The 15,306-nt window shown below is 50.7% G+C and overlaps 4 protein-coding genes across 4 annotated transcripts; all 4 read left to right on the top strand.

The window, feature by feature from the left end:
- Nucleotides 1–354: 354 nt before the first annotated feature.
- On the top strand, nucleotides 355–1,947 carry LOC138849885 (ubiquitin carboxyl-terminal hydrolase 17-like protein 6). The gene has a single exon (XM_070074938.2). The coding sequence runs from the start codon at nucleotides 355–357 to the stop codon at nucleotides 1,945–1,947; it is 1,593 nt and encodes a 530-aa protein (XP_069931039.2).
- A 2,202-nt stretch (nucleotides 1,948–4,149) lies between these two features.
- Nucleotides 4,150–5,742, top strand: LOC149125196 (ubiquitin carboxyl-terminal hydrolase 17-like protein 6). Its single transcript, XM_089301807.1, has one exon. It carries the CDS (start codon nucleotides 4,150–4,152, stop codon nucleotides 5,740–5,742), a length of 1,593 nt encoding a protein of 530 aa, XP_089157933.1.
- Nucleotides 5,743–7,946: 2,204 nt separating this feature from the next.
- On the top strand, nucleotides 7,947–9,539 carry LOC138843341 (ubiquitin carboxyl-terminal hydrolase 17-like protein 6). Its single transcript, XM_089301806.1, has one exon. It carries the CDS (start codon nucleotides 7,947–7,949, stop codon nucleotides 9,537–9,539), a length of 1,593 nt encoding a protein of 530 aa, XP_089157932.1.
- Nucleotides 9,540–11,733: 2,194 nt separating this feature from the next.
- LOC149125195 (ubiquitin carboxyl-terminal hydrolase 17-like protein 6) lies at nucleotides 11,734–13,326 on the top strand. The gene is made up of 2 exons (XM_089301805.1): nucleotides 11,734–11,758; nucleotides 11,849–13,326. Exons 1-2 carry the CDS (start codon nucleotides 11,734–11,736, stop codon nucleotides 13,324–13,326), a joined length of 1,503 nt encoding a protein of 500 aa, XP_089157931.1.
- Nucleotides 13,327–15,306: the final 1,980 nt, after the last annotated feature.

Genomic DNA, 15,306 nt, shown 5'->3' with positions numbered 1-15,306 from the left:
TCTCCAGCATTCTTCTTTGTTTTCCTTGAAGAACTCCAAGGCACATAGAAGCACATCATGGCACATCACCAAGTTCCACAAGGCACATGAAAGCCTTATCCTTCACATGCATCTTCCCCAGGTAGTGGAATCAAGCGGTGAAGGCCCAGAGGCTGTGAGGGCGTGAGACCACACCCTAAAGCCCCTAATCCCATCAAGGGCTGGAAGCGGATGGGTGGGTCCTGTAGCAGGTCCAGGGTGTGGCATACAGTGTGGACTATAAAAGGAGGGGGGAGAGGAACAGGTGGTCCTTGGATGCCAGTCTCAGAGGTGGAAGCATCTTGCTGCCTTGTGACAGTGGCTCCTGGAGACATGATGGCTGCTTCACCTCTCAAGGAAGGTGAGTTCCACTTTAATGACTTGCCAACACGCCAACTTTCCCATTCTAGCTCAGAGGGGGATGATACTCATGGTGGTGTTTGTCTCCCAGGGAAATCACCACCCTCACCTCAGAAAGAGCTCCCGCTGCAAAGTGATTTGGCTTCGGGGGCGACCCATCTGGCTCCCAGTGGAGGAGCTTCTCTGAGCTGCAGCTGGAAGAGACCTTATGGCATTGGGGCCGGTCTGCAGAATACGGGCAACACCTGCTACCTGAATGCAGCCCTGCAGTGTCTCACGTATACCCCACCCCTCGCCAACTATATGCTGTCCCAGGTGCATTCTCAAAGCTGTCGTCGTTTGGATCGCTGCATTCTGTGTGCCGTGGAAACGCACTTTCTCTGGGCCCTGCACAGTCCTGGCGACGTGATCCAGCCCTGTCAAGTGCTGGCTGCTGGCTTTCACACAAACAGGCAGGAAGACGCCCACGAATTTCTGATGTTTGCTCTGGATGTCCTGAAGGCAGCAGGTCTGCCTGGGCTCACGGACGGGGTGGGTCCCCAAGAGGACCAATCTCCATCCCAGCAGATAGTGGGAGGACACTGGAGGTCTCAAATCCAATGTCTCCAGTGCCAAGGCATTTCAGAAACCTTGGACCCTTACCTGGAGATCGCGTTGGATATCAAGACAGCCGACAGTGTGGAGCAAGCTTTGCAGCACTTGGTGCAACCTGAAGAGCTGGCTGGAGAAAATGCCTATCACTGTGCTACCTGCCGACAGAAGACAGCTGCTTCCAAGACACTCACCTTGCAATCGGCTGGCAAGGTGCTTCTCTTTGTATTGAAACGGTTTTCTGAGTTCACGGGTGAGAAACTTGGAGGACAAGTGCACTATCCCGAGTGCCTGGACATGAGACCTTACATGTCTCAGCAGAACGGGAGGCCACTGGACTATGTTCTCTATGCGGTTCTCGTCCACGTTGGCTTGAGGTGTCAATCAGGACACTACTTCTGCTATGTCAAAGCTGGCAGTGGCCACTGGTATAAAATGGATGATGCGAAGGTCACTGCCTGTGACACCACTTGTGTCCTGAATCAAAGTGCCTACGTGCTATTTTATGTCCGCAAGAGTGGAGTTGGAGGAGAACATGGGACAGTGTCTCCAGGCAGGGGACCCTCCGACTTGGAGGCTGCAAACACACGTGGCCATACACCAGGAGAGCTTGAAAGGCCTTCCCCTCTTGAAGCTGGAGAGTCAGAGGAGCACTTGGAGCAAACAACTCAGGACTTGACCTTGGATGCGTGGCAAGCCCTCCAAGCCCAGAACACACCAAGGAGTGCATTCAGCCTCAGGACAGTGGAGCCCACGCTGCCCAGCAATGCGATCGTAATTCACCAGGCAAGATCTGCCGCAGGGATGAGGAAGCACCATCCTGACCAGGAAAGGGCCCTGCTGCACGGGGCAGCTGGGCACATCACTCAGCAGGTAGCCATGAATCCTGGCAACCTCCCTTGTCCGGGAGGAAGGAGCAAACCTCCCAAGAGGAAGAACAAACCTGCAAAGAGGCCTCTGTTGTTGCTGTTCCGCTGACGTTAGTGCAAGAGGACTTCACGATTATGTGGTTGGGTGACAGTGCACGAGTTAAGTGTTTGCATTTGCAAGGGCAAAGGGTTTGTCCTTATGAACTGTCCTAGGTGTGAATTGGAAGCTTAGGTTGGAACCAAATGTCTATGTCTTCTGCATTTGCAAGGGGTGAGAGACTGTGTTTTGTGTGAGGCCACAATGTTGGATCGAAATGTGTGCTTTCCAGCGTGTCATGTCGCTAAGCAATTGTTGAGATTGGAGGCACAGAACTCTCTGCTTCATGAAGGAATTCTGAAGCAGCTGAGAAAGATGGGGAATAATGGCCTCCTTCTCCTTTGGCTACACACAATCCTGCTTCATGCTTTCCTCTCCATCACCTCTCATGGAAGTCTTGGTGACAGATTTCTCCAAGTCAATCGTGAGGGCGAACCTCATGGCCCTCTCTCTTACCACAATGTATGACCTCAGGTTGTCACAGTCCCTGGGAGTTTCGTTGCACCTACTAGGAGCCTCTGGAAATCAACCATTGTCTTGAAGCATCAACCACATTGTGTGATCATCCCAAGCTCCTGAACAGGAGCCCTTCATCCTCCAGAATCGCCACAGTTTGTGTTTCTTAAACTCACAACTGAAATCACAGCGTACTAACCTCCCACACAGGACCTCTGTCCTGAATGAATTGCATTAGGAGAGTTAACTGTGAAATGTGTTTTCAAACAGTTGTGTGTGTGTGTGTGTGTGTGTGTGTACCTTGTTTGAAATAAAGTAACTAAATTAAAACTGTAAAACTAAACCAAGGAAATTAAAGTATGCCTTTCTAAGGGTTTACCAAATAAAGAAACCTATTTTCCACTCTTAGTCTTTCCAGCGTTCTTCTTTGTTTGCATTTCAGAAATGGAAGCACATACCAGCACATCATGGAGGGGCCGGCACTGTGGCAGAGCAGGGAAAGCCGCCGCCTGCCGTGCTGGCATCCCATATGGGCGCGGGTTCAAGTCCCAGCTGCTTGACTTCCGATCCAGCTCTCTGCTATGGCCTGGGAAAGCAGGACAAGGTGGCTTGCAACCTTGGGCCTCTGCACACACATGGCAGACCTGGAAGAAGCTTCTGGCTCAAGGATGTGGATAGGCACAGATCATGTGTTGTGGCAATTTGGGGAGTGAACCATTGGAAGGACAACCTCTCTCTCTCTCTCTCTCTCTCTCTCTCTCTCTCAGTCTCTCTCCCTTCATGCGTCCCTCCCTGTGCCTCTACATAACAGCACCTTTCAAATTCATATGGAAATCTTAGAAAAGTAGTATAGGGGCCATCGTTGTGGTGCAGTGGGTTAACGCCCTGTCCTGAAATGCCAGCATCCCGTATGGGCACTGGTTTGAGACCCGGCTGCTCCACTTGCAATCTAGCTCTCTGTTATGGCCTTGGAGAGCAGGACAAGATGGCCCAAGCCCTTGGCCGACTGTTCCTGCATGGGAGACATGGAGGAAGCCTCTGTCTCCTGGCTTCAGATTGGTGCAACTCTTGCTTTTTAGGCCAGTAGGGGAGTGAGTAATCGGATGGAACCCTCTCTCTCTCTTTCTCTCTCTTTCTCTCTCTCTCTCTGCCTCTCCTCGCTCTGTGTAACTCTGACTTTCCAATAAATAAAGAACCATTTAAAAAAGAAGAAAATATATCTTAATGGAGAATGGGACGGGGAATGGCAGATGAATGAGGAGAAGGGTTGGAAGGGTTGTATTCCATACGTAAAAAGCTTCTTTGGAGAATATGTACAGAATTGCACAACTAAACAAAAGTTAAAATGTTCCTTTATAAGGGCTCAGCAAACTAAAACCCAAAACCTGCTTTCAGCCATCAGTCTCTCCAGCATTCTTCTTTGTTTTCCTTGAAGAACTCCAAGGCACATAGAAGCACATCATGGCACATCACCAAGTTCCACAAGGCACATGAAAGCCTTATCCTTCACATGCATCTTCCCCAGGTAGTGGAATCAAGCGGTGAAGGCCCAGAGGCTGTGAGGGCGTGAGACCACACCCTAAAGCCCCTAATCCCATCAAGGGCTGGAAGCGGATGGGTGGGTCCTGTAGCAGGTCCAGGGTGTGGCATGCAGTGTGGACTATAAAAGGAGGGGGGAGAGGAACAGGTGGTCCTTGGATGCCAGTCTCAGAGGTGGAAGCATCTTGCTGCCTTGTGACAGTGGCTCCTGGAGACATGATGGCTGCTTCACCTCTCAAGGAAGGTGAGTTCCACTTTAATGACTTGCCAACACGCCAACTTTCCCATTCTAGCTCAGAGGGGGATGATACTCATGGTGGTGTTTGTCTCCCAGGGAAATCACCACCCTCACCTCAGAAAGAGCTCCCGCTGCAAAGTGATTTGGCTTCGGGGGCGACCCATCTGGCTCCCAGTGGAGGAGCTTCTCTGAGCTGCAGCTGGAAGAGACCTTATGGCATTGGGGCCGGTCTGCAGAATACGGGCAACACCTGCTACCTGAATGCAGCCCTGCAGTGTCTCACGTATACCCCACCCCTCGCCAACTATATGCTGTCCCAGGTGCATTCTCAAAGCTGTCGTCGTTCGGATCGCTGCATTCTGTGTGCCGTGGAAACGCACTTTCTCTGGGCCCTGCACAGTCCTGGCGACGTGATCCAGCCCTGTCAAGTGCTGGCTGCTGGCTTTCACCCAAACAGGCAGGAAGATGCCCACGAATTTCTGATGTTTGCTCTGGATGTCCTGAAGGCAGCAGGTCTGCCTGGGCTCACGGACGGGGTGGGTCCCCAAGAGGACCAATCTCCATCCCAGCAGATAGTGGGAGGACACTGGAGGTCTCAAATCCAATGTCTCCAGTGCCAAGGCATTTCAGAAACCTTGGACCCTTACCTGGAGATCGCGTTGGATATCAAGACAGCCGACAGTGTGGAGCAAGCTTTGCAGCACTTGGTGCAACCTGAAGAGCTGGCTGGAGAAAATGCCTATCACTGTGCTACCTGCCGACAGAAGACAGCTGCTTCCAAGACACTCACCTTGCAATCGGCTGGCAAGGTGCTTCTCTTTGTATTGAAACGGTTTTCTGAGTTCACGGGTGAGAAACTCGGAGGACAAGTGCACTATCCCGAGTGCCTGGACATGAGACCTTACATGTCTCAGCAGAACGGGAGGCCACTGGACTATGTTCTCTATGCGGTTCTCGTCCACGTTGGCTTGAGGTGTCAATCAGGACACTACTTCTGCTATGTCAAAGCTGGCAGTGGCCACTGGTATAAAATGGATGATGCGAAGGTCACTGCCTGTGACACCACTTGTGTCCTGAATCAAAGTGCCTACGTGCTATTTTATGTCCGCAAGAGTGGAGTTGGAGGAGAACATGGGACAGTGTCTCCAGGCAGGGGACCCTCCGACTTGGAGGCTGCAAACACACATGGCCATACACCAGGAGAGCTTGAAAGGCCTTCCCCTCTTGAAGCTGGAGAGTCAGAGGAGCACTTGGAGCAAACAACTCAGGACTTGACCTTGGATGCGTGGCAAGCCCTCCAAGCCCAGAACACACCAAGGAGTGCATTCAGCCTCAGGACAGTGGAGCCCACGCTGCCCAGCAATGCGATCGTAATTCACCAGGCAAGATCTGCCGCAGGGATGAGGAAGCACCATCCTGACCAGGAAAGGGCCCTGCTGCACGGGGCAGCTGGGCACATCACTCAGCAGGTAGCCATGAATCCTGGCAACCTCCCTTGTCCGGGAGGAAGGAGCAAACCTCCCAAGAGGAAGAACAAACCTGCAAAGAGGCCTCTGTTGTTGCTGTTCCGCTGACGTTAGTGCAAGAGGACTTCACGATTATGTGGTTGGGTGACAGTGCACGAGTTAAGTGTTTGTATTTGCAAGGGCAAAGGGTTTGTCCTTATGAACTGTCCTAGGTGTGAATTGGAAGCTTAGGTTGGAACCAAATGTCTATGTCTTCTGCATTTGCAAGGGGTGAGAGACTGTGTTTTGTGTGAGGCCACAATGTTGGATCGAGATGTGTGCTTTCCAGCGTGTCATGTCGCTAAGCAATTGTTGAGATTGGAGGCACAGAACTCTCTGCTTCATGAAGGAATTCTGAAGCAGCTGAGAAAGATGGGGAATAATGGCCTCCTTCTCCTTTGGCTACACACAATCCTGCTTCATGCTTTCCTCTCCATCACCTCTCATGGAAGTCTTGGTGACAGATTTCTCCAAGTCAATCGTGAGGGCGAACCTCATGGCCCTCTCTCTTACCACAATGTATGACCTCAGGTTGTCACAGTCCCTGGGAGTTTCGTTGCACCTACTAGGAGCCTCTGGAAATCAACCATTGTCTTGAAGCATCAACCACATTGTGTGATCATCCCAAGCTCCTGAACAGGAGCCCTTCATCCTCCAGAATCGCCACAGTTTGTGTTTCTTAAACTCACAACTGAAATCACAGCGTACTAACCTCCCACACAGGACCTCTGTCCTGAATGAATTGCATTAGGAGAGTTAACTGTGAAATGTGTTTTCAAACAGTTGTGTGTGTGTGTGTGTGTGTGTGTACCTTGTTTGAAATAAAGTAACTAAATTAAAACTGTAAAACTAAACCAAGGAAATTAAAGTATGCCTTTCTAAGGGTTTACCAAATAAAGAAACCTATTTTCCACTCTTAGTCTTTCCAGCGTTCTTCTTTGTTTGCATTTCAGAAATGGAAGCACATACCAGCACATCATGGAGGGGCCGGCACTGTGGCAGAGCAGGGAAAGCCGCCGCCTGCCGTGCTGGCATCCCATATGGGCGCGGGTTCAAGTCCCAGCTGCTTGACTTCCGATCCAGCTCTCTGCTATGGCCTGGGAAAGCAGGACAAGGTGGCTTGCAACCTTGGGCCTCTGCACACACATGGCAGACCTGGAAGAAGCTTCTGGCTCAAGGATGTGGATAGGCACAGATCATGTGTTGTGGCAATTTGGGGAGTGAACCATTGGAAGGACAACCTCTCTCTCTCTCTCTCTCTCTCTCTCTCTCTCTCTCAGTCTCTCTCCCTTCATGCGTCCCTCCCTGTGCCTCTACATAACAGCACCTTTCAAATTCATATGGAAATCTTAGAAAAGTAGTATAGGGGCCATCGTTGTGGTGCAGTGGGTTAACGCCCTGTCCTGAAATGCCAGCATCCCCTATGGGCACTGGTTTGAGACCCGGCTGCTCCACTTGCAATCTAGCTCTCTGTTATGGCCTTGGAGAGCAGGACAAGATGGCCCAAGCCCTTGGCCAACTGTTCCTGCATGGGAGACATGGAGGAAGCCTCTGTCTCCTGGCTTCAGATTGGTGCAACTCTTGCTTTTTAGGCCAGTAGGGGAGTGAGTAATCGGATGGAACCCTCTCTCTCTCTTTCTCTCTCTTTCTCTCTCTCTCTCTCTGCCTCTCCTCGCTCTGTGTAACTCTGACTTTCCAATAAATAAAGAACCATTTAAAAAAGAAGAAAATATATCTTAATGGAGAATGGGACGGGGAATGGCAGATGAATGAGGAGAAGGGTTGGAAGGGTTGTATTCCATACGTAAAAAGCTTCTTTGGAGAATATGTACAGAATTGCACAACTAAACAAAAGTTAAAATGTTCCTTTATAAGGGCTCAGCAAACTAAAACCCAAAACCTGCTTTCAGCCATCAGTCTCTCCAGCATTCTTCTTTGTTTTCCTTGAAGAACTCCAAGGCACATAGAAGCACATCATGGCACATCACCAAGTTCCACAAGGCACATGAAAGCCTTATCCTTCACATGCATCTTCCCCAGGTAGTGGAATCAAGCGGTGAAGGCCCAGAGGCTGTGAGGGCGTGAGACCACACCCTAAAGCCCCTAATCCCATCAAGGGCTGGAAGCGGATGGGTGGGTCCTGTAGCAGGTCCAGGGTGTGGCATGCAGTGTGGACTATAAAAGGAGGGGGGAGAGGAACAGGTGGTCCTTGGATGCCAGTCTCAGAGGTGGAAGCATCTTGCTGCCTTGTGACAGTGGCTCCTGGAGACATGATGGCTGCTTCACCTCTCAAGGAAGGTGAGTTCCACTTTAATGACTTGCCAACACGCCAACTTTCCCATTCTAGCTCAGAGGGGGATGATACTCATGGTGGTGTTTGTCTCCCAGGGAAATCACCACCCTCACCTCAGAAAGAGCTCCCGCTGCAAAGTGATTTGGCTTCGGGGGCGACCCATCTGGCTCCCAGTGGAGGAGCTTCTCTGAGCTGCAGCTGGAAGAGACCTTATGGCATTGGGGCCGGTCTGCAGAATACGGGCAACACCTGCTACCTGAATGCAGCCCTGCAGTGTCTCACGTATACCCCACCCCTCGCCAACTATATGCTGTCCCAGGTGCATTCTCAAAGCTGTCGTCGTTCGGATCGCTGCATTCTGTGTGCCGTGGAAACGCACTTTCTCTGGGCCCTGCACAGTCCTGGCGACGTGATCCAGCCCTGTCAAGTGCTGGCTGCTGGCTTTCACCCAAACAGGCAGGAAGACGCCCACGAATTTCTGATGTTTGCTCTGGATGTCCTGAAGGCAGCAGGTCTGCCTGGGCTCACGGATGGGGTGGGTCCCCAAGAGGACCAATCTCCATCCCAGCAGATAGTGGGAGGACACTGGAGGTCTCAAATCCAATGTCTCCAGTGCCAAGGCATTTCAGAAACCTTGGACCCTTACCTGGAGATCGCGTTGGATATCAAGACAGCCGACAGTGTGGAGCAAGCTTTGCAGCACTTGGTGCAACCTGAAGAGCTGGCTGGAGAAAATGCCTATCACTGTGCTACCTGCCGACAGAAGACAGCTGCTTCCAAGACACTCACCTTGCAATCGGCTGGCAAGGTGCTTCTCTTTGTATTGAAACGGTTTTCTGAGTTCACGGGTGAGAAACTCGGAGGACAAGTGCACTATCCCGAGTGCCTGGACATGAGACCTTACATGTCTCAGCAGAACGGGAGGCCACTGGACTATGTTCTCTATGCGGTTCTCGTCCACGTTGGCTTGAGGTGTCAATCAGGACACTACTTCTGCTATGTCAAAGCTGGCAGTGGCCACTGGTATAAAATGGATGATGCGAAGGTCACTGCCTGTGACACCACTTGTGTCCTGAATCAAAGTGCCTACGTGCTATTTTATGTCCGCAAGAGTGGAGTTGGAGGAGAACATGGGACAGTGTCTCCAGGCAGGGGACCCTCCGACTTGGAGGCTGCAAACACACATGGCCATACACCAGGAGAGCTTGAAAGGCCTTCCCCTCTTGAAGCTGGAGAGTCAGAGGAGCACTTGGAGCAAACAACTCAGGACTTGACCTTGGATGCGTGGCAAGCCCTCCAAGCCCAGAACACACCAAGGAGTGCATTCAGCCTCAGGACAGTGGAGCCCACGCTGCCCAGCAATGCGATCGTAATTCACCAGGCAAGATCTGCCGCAGGGATGAGGAAGCACCATCCTGACCAGGAAAGGGCCCTGCTGCACGGGGCAGCTGGGCACATCACTCAGCAGGTAGCCATGACTCCTGGCAACCTCCCTTGTCCGGGAGGAAGGAGCAAACCTCCCAAGAGGAAGAACAAACCTGCAAAGAGGCCTCTGTTGTTGCTGTTCCGCTGACGTTAGTGCAAGAGGACTTCACGATTATGTGGTTGGGTGACAGTGCACGAGTTAAGTGTTTGTATTTGCAAGGGCAAAGGGTTTGTCCTTATGAACTGTCCTAGGTGTGAATTGGAAGCTTAGGTTGGAACCAAATGTCTATGTCTTCTGCATTTGCAAGGGGTGAGAGACTGTGTTTTGTGTGAGGCCACAATGTTGGATCGAGATGTGTGCTTTCCAGCGTGTCATGTCGCTAAGCAATTGTTGAGATTGGAGGCACAGAACTCTCTGCTTCATGAAGGAATTCTGAAGCAGCTGAGAAAGATGGGGAATAATGGCCTCCTTCTCCTTTGGCTACAAACAATCCTGCTTCATGCTTTCCTCTCCATCACCTCTCATGGAAGTCTTGGTGACAGATTTCTCCAAGTCAATCGTGAGGGCGAACCTCATGGCCCTCTCTCTTACCACAATGTATGACCTCAGGTTGTCACAGTCCCTGGGAGTTTCGTTGCACCTACTAGGAGCCTCTGGAAATCAACCATTGTCTTGAAGCATCAACCACATTGTGTGATCATCCCAAGCTCCTGAACAGGAGCCCTTCATCCTCCAGAATCGCCACAGTTTGTGTTTCTTAAACTCACAACTGAAATCACAGCGTACTAACCTCCCACACAGGACCTCTGTCCTGAATGAATTGCATTAGGAGAGTTAACTGTGAAATGTGTTTTCAAACAGTTGTGTGTGTGTGTGTGTGTGTGTGTACCTTGTTTGAAATAAAGTAACTAAATTAAAACTGTAAAACTAAACCAAGGAAATTAAAGTATGCCTTTCTAAGGGTTTACCAAATAAAGAAACCTATTTTCCACTCTTAGTCTTTCCAGCGTTCTTCTTTGTTTGCATTTCAGAAATGGAAGCACATACCAGCACATCATGGAGGGGCCGGCACTGTGGCAGAGCAGGGAAAGCCGCCTCCTGCCGTGCTGGCATCCCATATGGGCGCGGGTTCAAGTCCCAGCTGCTTGACTTCCGATCCAGCTCTCTGCTATGGCCTGGGAAAGCAGGACAAGGTGGCTTGCAACCTTGGGCCTCTGCACACACATGGCAGACCTGGAAGAAGCTTCTGGCTCAAGGATGTGGATAGGCACAGATCATGTGTTGTGGCAATTTGGGGAGTGAACCATTGGAAGGACAACCTCTCTCTCTCTCTCTCTCTCTCTCTCTCAGTCTCTCTCCCTTCATGCGTCCCTCCCTGTGCCTCTACATAACAGCACCTTTCAAATTCATATGGAAATCTTAGAAAAGTAGTATAGGGGCCATCGTTGTGGTGCAGTGGGTTAACGCCCTGTCCTGAAATGCCAGCATCCCCTATGGGCACTGGTTTGAGACCCGGCTGCTCCACTTGCAATCTAGCTCTCTGTTATGGCCTTGGAGAGCAGGACAAGATGGCCCAAGCCCTTGGCCGACTGTTCCTGCATGGGAGACATGGAGGAAGCCTCTGTCTCCTGGCTTCAGATTGGTGCAACTCTTGCTTTTTAGGCCAGTAGGGGAGTGAGTAATCGGATGGAACCCTCTCTCTCTCTTTCTCTCTCTTTCTCTCTCTCTCTCTGCCTCTCCTCGCTCTGTGTAACTCTGACTTTCCAATAAATAAAGAACCATTTAGAAAAGAAGAAAATATATCTTAATGGAGAATGGGACGGGGAATGGCAGATGAATGAGGAGAAGGGTTGGAAGGGTTGTATTCCATACGTAAAAAGCTTCTTTGGAGAATATGTACAGAATTGCACAACTAAACAAAAGTTAAAATGTTCCTTTATAAGGGCTCAGCAAACTAAAACCCAAAACCTGCTTTCAGCCATCAGTCTCTCCAGCATTCTTCTTTGTTTTCCTTGAAGAACTCCAAGGCACATAGAAGCACATCATGGCACATCACCAAGTTCCACAAGGCACATGAAAGCCTTATCCTTCACATGCATCTTCCCCAGGTAGTGGAATCAAGCGGTGAAGGCCCAGAGGCTGTGAGGGCGTGAGACCACACCCTAAAGCCCCTAATCCCATCAAGGGCTGGAAGCGGATGGGTGGGTCCTGTAGCAGGTCCAGGGTGTGGCATACAGTGTGGACTATAAAAGGAGGGGGGAGAGGAACAGGTGGTCCTTGGATGCCAGTCTCAGAGGTGGAAGCATCTTGCTGCCTTGTGACAGTGGCTCCTGGAGACATGATGGCTGCTTCACCTCTCAAGGAAGGTGAGTTCCACTTTAATGACTTGCCAACACGCCAACTTTCCCATTCTAGCTCAGAGGGGGATGATACTCATGGTGGTGTTTGTCTCCCAGGGAAATCACCACCCTCACCTCAGAAAGAGCTCCCGCTGCAAAGTGATTTGGCTTCGGGGGCGACCCATCTGGCTCCCAGTGGAGGAGCTTCTCTGAGCTGCAGCTGGAAGAGACCTTATGGCATTGGGGCCGGTCTGCAGAATACGGGCAACACCTGCTACCTGAATGCAGCCCTGCAGTGTCTCACGTATACCCCACCCCTCGCCAACTATATGCTGTCCCAGGTGCATTCTCAAAGCTGTCGTCGTTCGGATCGCTGCATTCTGTGTGCCGTGGAAACGCACTTTCTCTGGGCCCTGCACAGTCCTGGCGACGTGATCCAGCCCTGTCAAGTGCTGGCTGCTGGCTTTCACACAAACAGGCAGGAAGACGCCCACGAATTTCTGATGTTTGCTCTGGATGTCCTGAAGGCAGCAGGTCTGCCTGGGCTCACGGACGGGGTGGGTCCCCAAGAGGACCAATCTCCATCCCAGCAGATAGTGGGAGGACACTGGAGGTCTCAAATCCAATGTCTCCAGTGCCAAGGCATTTCAGAAACCTTGGACCCTTACCTGGAGATCGCGTTGGATATCAAGACAGCCGACAGTGTGGAGCAAGCTTTGCAGCACTTGGTGCAACCTGAAGAGCTGGCTGGAGAAAATGCCTATCACTGTGCTACCTGCCGACAGAAGACAGCTGCTTCCAAGACACTCACCTTGCAATCGGCTGGCAAGGTGCTTCTCTTTGTATTGAAACGGTTTTCTGAGTTCACGGGTGAGAAACTTGGAGGACAAGTGCACTATCCCGAGTGCCTGGACATGAGACCTTACATGTCTCAGCAGAACGGGAGGCCACTGGACTATGTTCTCTATGCGGTTCTCGTCCACGTTGGCTTGAGGTGTCAATCAGGACACTACTTCTGCTATGTCAAAGCTGGCAGTGGCCACTGGTATAAAATGGATGATGCGAAGGTCACTGCCTGTGACACCACTTGTGTCCTGAATCAAAGTGCCTACGTGCTATTTTATGTCCGCAAGAGTGGAGTTGGAGGAGAACATGGGACAGTGTCTCCAGGCAGGGGACCCTCCGACTTGGAGGCTGCAAACACACATGGCCATACACCAGGAGAGCTTGAAAGGCCTTCCCCTCTTGAAGCTGGAGAGTCAGAGGAGCACTTGGAGCAAACAACTCAGGACTTGACCTTGGATGCGTGGCAATCCCTCCAAGCCCAGAACACACCAAGGAGTGCATTCAGCCTCAGGACAGTGGAGCCCACGCTGCCCAGCAATGCGATCGTAATTCACCAGGCAAGATCTGCCGCAGGGATGAGGAAGCACCATCCTGACCAGGAAAGGGCCCTGCTGCACGGGGCAGCTGGGCACATCACTCAGCAGGTAGCCATGAATCCTGGCAACCTCCCTTGTCCGGGAGGAAGGAGCAAACCTCCCAAGAGGAAGAACAAACCTGCAAAGAGGCCTCTGTTGTTGCTGTTCCGCTGACGTTAGTGCAAGAGGACTTCACGATTATGTGGTTGGGTGACAGTGCACGAGTTAAGTGTTTGTATTTGCAAGGGCAAAGGGTTTGTCCTTATGAACTGTCCTAGGTGTGAATTGGAAGCTTAGGTTGGAACCAAATGTCTATGTCTTCTGCATTTGCAAGGGGTGAGAGACTGTGTTTTGTGTGAGGCCACAATGTTGGATCGAGATGTGTGCTTTCCAGCGTGTCATGTCGCTAAGCAATTGTTGAGATTGGAGGCACAGAACTCTCTGCTTCATGAAGGAATTCTGAAGCAGCTGAGAAAGATGGGGAATAATGGCCTCCTTCTCCTTTGGCTACACACAATCCTGCTTCATGCTTTCCTCTCCATCACCTCTCATGGAAGTCTTGGTGACAGATTTCTCCAAGTCAATCGTGAGGGCGAACCTCATGGCCCTCTCTCTTACCACAATGTATGACCTCAGGTTGTCACAGTCCCTGGGAGTTTCGTTGCACCTACTAGGAGCCTCTGGAAATCAACCATTGTCTTGAAGCATCAACCACATTGTGTGATCATCCCAAGCTCCTGAACAGGAGCCCTTCATCCTCCAGAATCGCCACAGTTTGTGTTTCTTAAACTCACAACTGAAATCACAGCGTACTAACCTCCCACACAGGACCTCTGTCCTGAATGAATTGCATTAGGAGAGTTAACTGTGAAATGTGTTTTCAAACAGTTGTGTGTGTGTGTGTGTGTGTGTGTACCTTGTTTGAAATAAAGTAACTAAATTAAAACTGTAAAACTAAACCAAGGAAATTAAAGTATGCCTTTCTAAGGGTTTACCAAATAAAGAAACCTATTTTCCACTCTTAGTCTTTCCAGCGTTCTTCTTTGTTTGCATTTCAGAAATGGAAGCACATACCAGCACATCATGGAGGGGCCGGCACTGTGGCAGAGCAGGGAAAGCTGCCGCCTGCCGTGCTGGCATCCCATATGGGCGCGGGTTCAAGTCCCAGCTGCTTGACTTCCGATCCAGCTCTCTGCTATGGCCTGGGAAAGCAGGACAAGGTGGCTTGCAACCTTGGGCCTCTGCACACACATGGCAGACCTGGAAGAAGCTTCTGGCTCAAGGATGTGGATAGGCACAGATCATGTGTTGTGGCAATTTGGGGAGTGAACCATTGGAAGGACAACCTCTCTCTCTCTCTCTCTCTCTCTCTCAGTCTCTCTCCCTTCATGCGTCCCTCCCTGTGCCTCTACATAACAGCACCTTTCAAATTCATATGGAAATCTTAGAAAAGTAGTATAGGGGCCATCGTTGTGGTGCAGTGGGTTAACGCCCTGTCCTGAAATGCCAGCATCCCCTATGGGCACTGGTTTGAGACCCGGCTGCTCCACTTGCAATCTAGCTCTCTGTTATGGCCTTGGAGAGCAGGACAAGATGGCCCAAGCCCTTGGCCGACTGTTCCTGCATGGGAGACATGGAGGAAGCCTCTGTCTCCTGGCTTCAGATTGGTGCAACTCTTGCTTTTTAGGCCAGTAGGGGAGTGAGTAATCGGATGGAACCCTCTCTCTCTCTTTCTCTCTCTTTCTCTCTCTCTCTCTGCCTCTCCTCGCTCTGTGTAACTCTGACTTTCCAATAAATAAAGAACCATTTAGAAAAGAAGAAAATATATCTTAATGGAGAATGGGACGGGGAATGGCAGATGAATGAGGAGAAGGGTTGGAAGGGTTGTATTCCATACGTAAAAAGCTTCTTTGGAGAATATGTACAGAATTGCACAACTAAACAAAAGTTAAAATGTTCCTTTATAAGGGCTCAGCAAACTAAAACCCAAAACCTGCTTTCAGCCATCAGTCTCTCCAGCATTCTTCTTTGTTTTCCTTGAAGAACTCCAAGGCACATAGAAGCACATCATGGCACATCACCAAGTTCCACAAGGCACATGAAAGCCTTATCCTTCACATGCATCTTCCCCAGGTAGTGGAATCAAGCGGTGAA

The sequence above is a fragment of the Oryctolagus cuniculus genome, chromosome 8, assembly GCF_051225735.1.
Source record: "Oryctolagus cuniculus isolate XC-2025 breed Fujian yellow rabbit chromosome 8, ASM5122573v1, whole genome shotgun sequence".
Lineage (NCBI taxonomy): Eukaryota > Metazoa > Chordata > Mammalia > Lagomorpha > Leporidae > Oryctolagus > Oryctolagus cuniculus.
The sequence above is the reverse complement of the archived record's forward strand: the minus strand, read 5'-3'. Positions and strand labels throughout refer to the sequence as shown.

Bases quoted from the DNA above. Each gene is read 5' to 3' on its own strand.
- LOC138849885 (XM_070074938.2), top strand. From the start codon at position 355: ATGGCTGCTTCACCTCTCAAGGAAGGTGAGTTCCACTTTAATGACTTG.
- LOC149125196 (XM_089301807.1), top strand. From the start codon at position 4,150: ATGGCTGCTTCACCTCTCAAGGAAGGTGAGTTCCACTTTAATGACTTG.
- LOC138843341 (XM_089301806.1), top strand. From the start codon at position 7,947: ATGGCTGCTTCACCTCTCAAGGAAGGTGAGTTCCACTTTAATGACTTG.
- LOC149125195 (XM_089301805.1), top strand. From the start codon at position 11,734: ATGGCTGCTTCACCTCTCAAGGAAG. The intron at 11,759-11,848 runs GTGAGTTCCACT...TTTGTCTCCCAG, and splicing joins TGCTTCACCTCTCAAGGAAG to GGAAATCACCACCCTCACCT.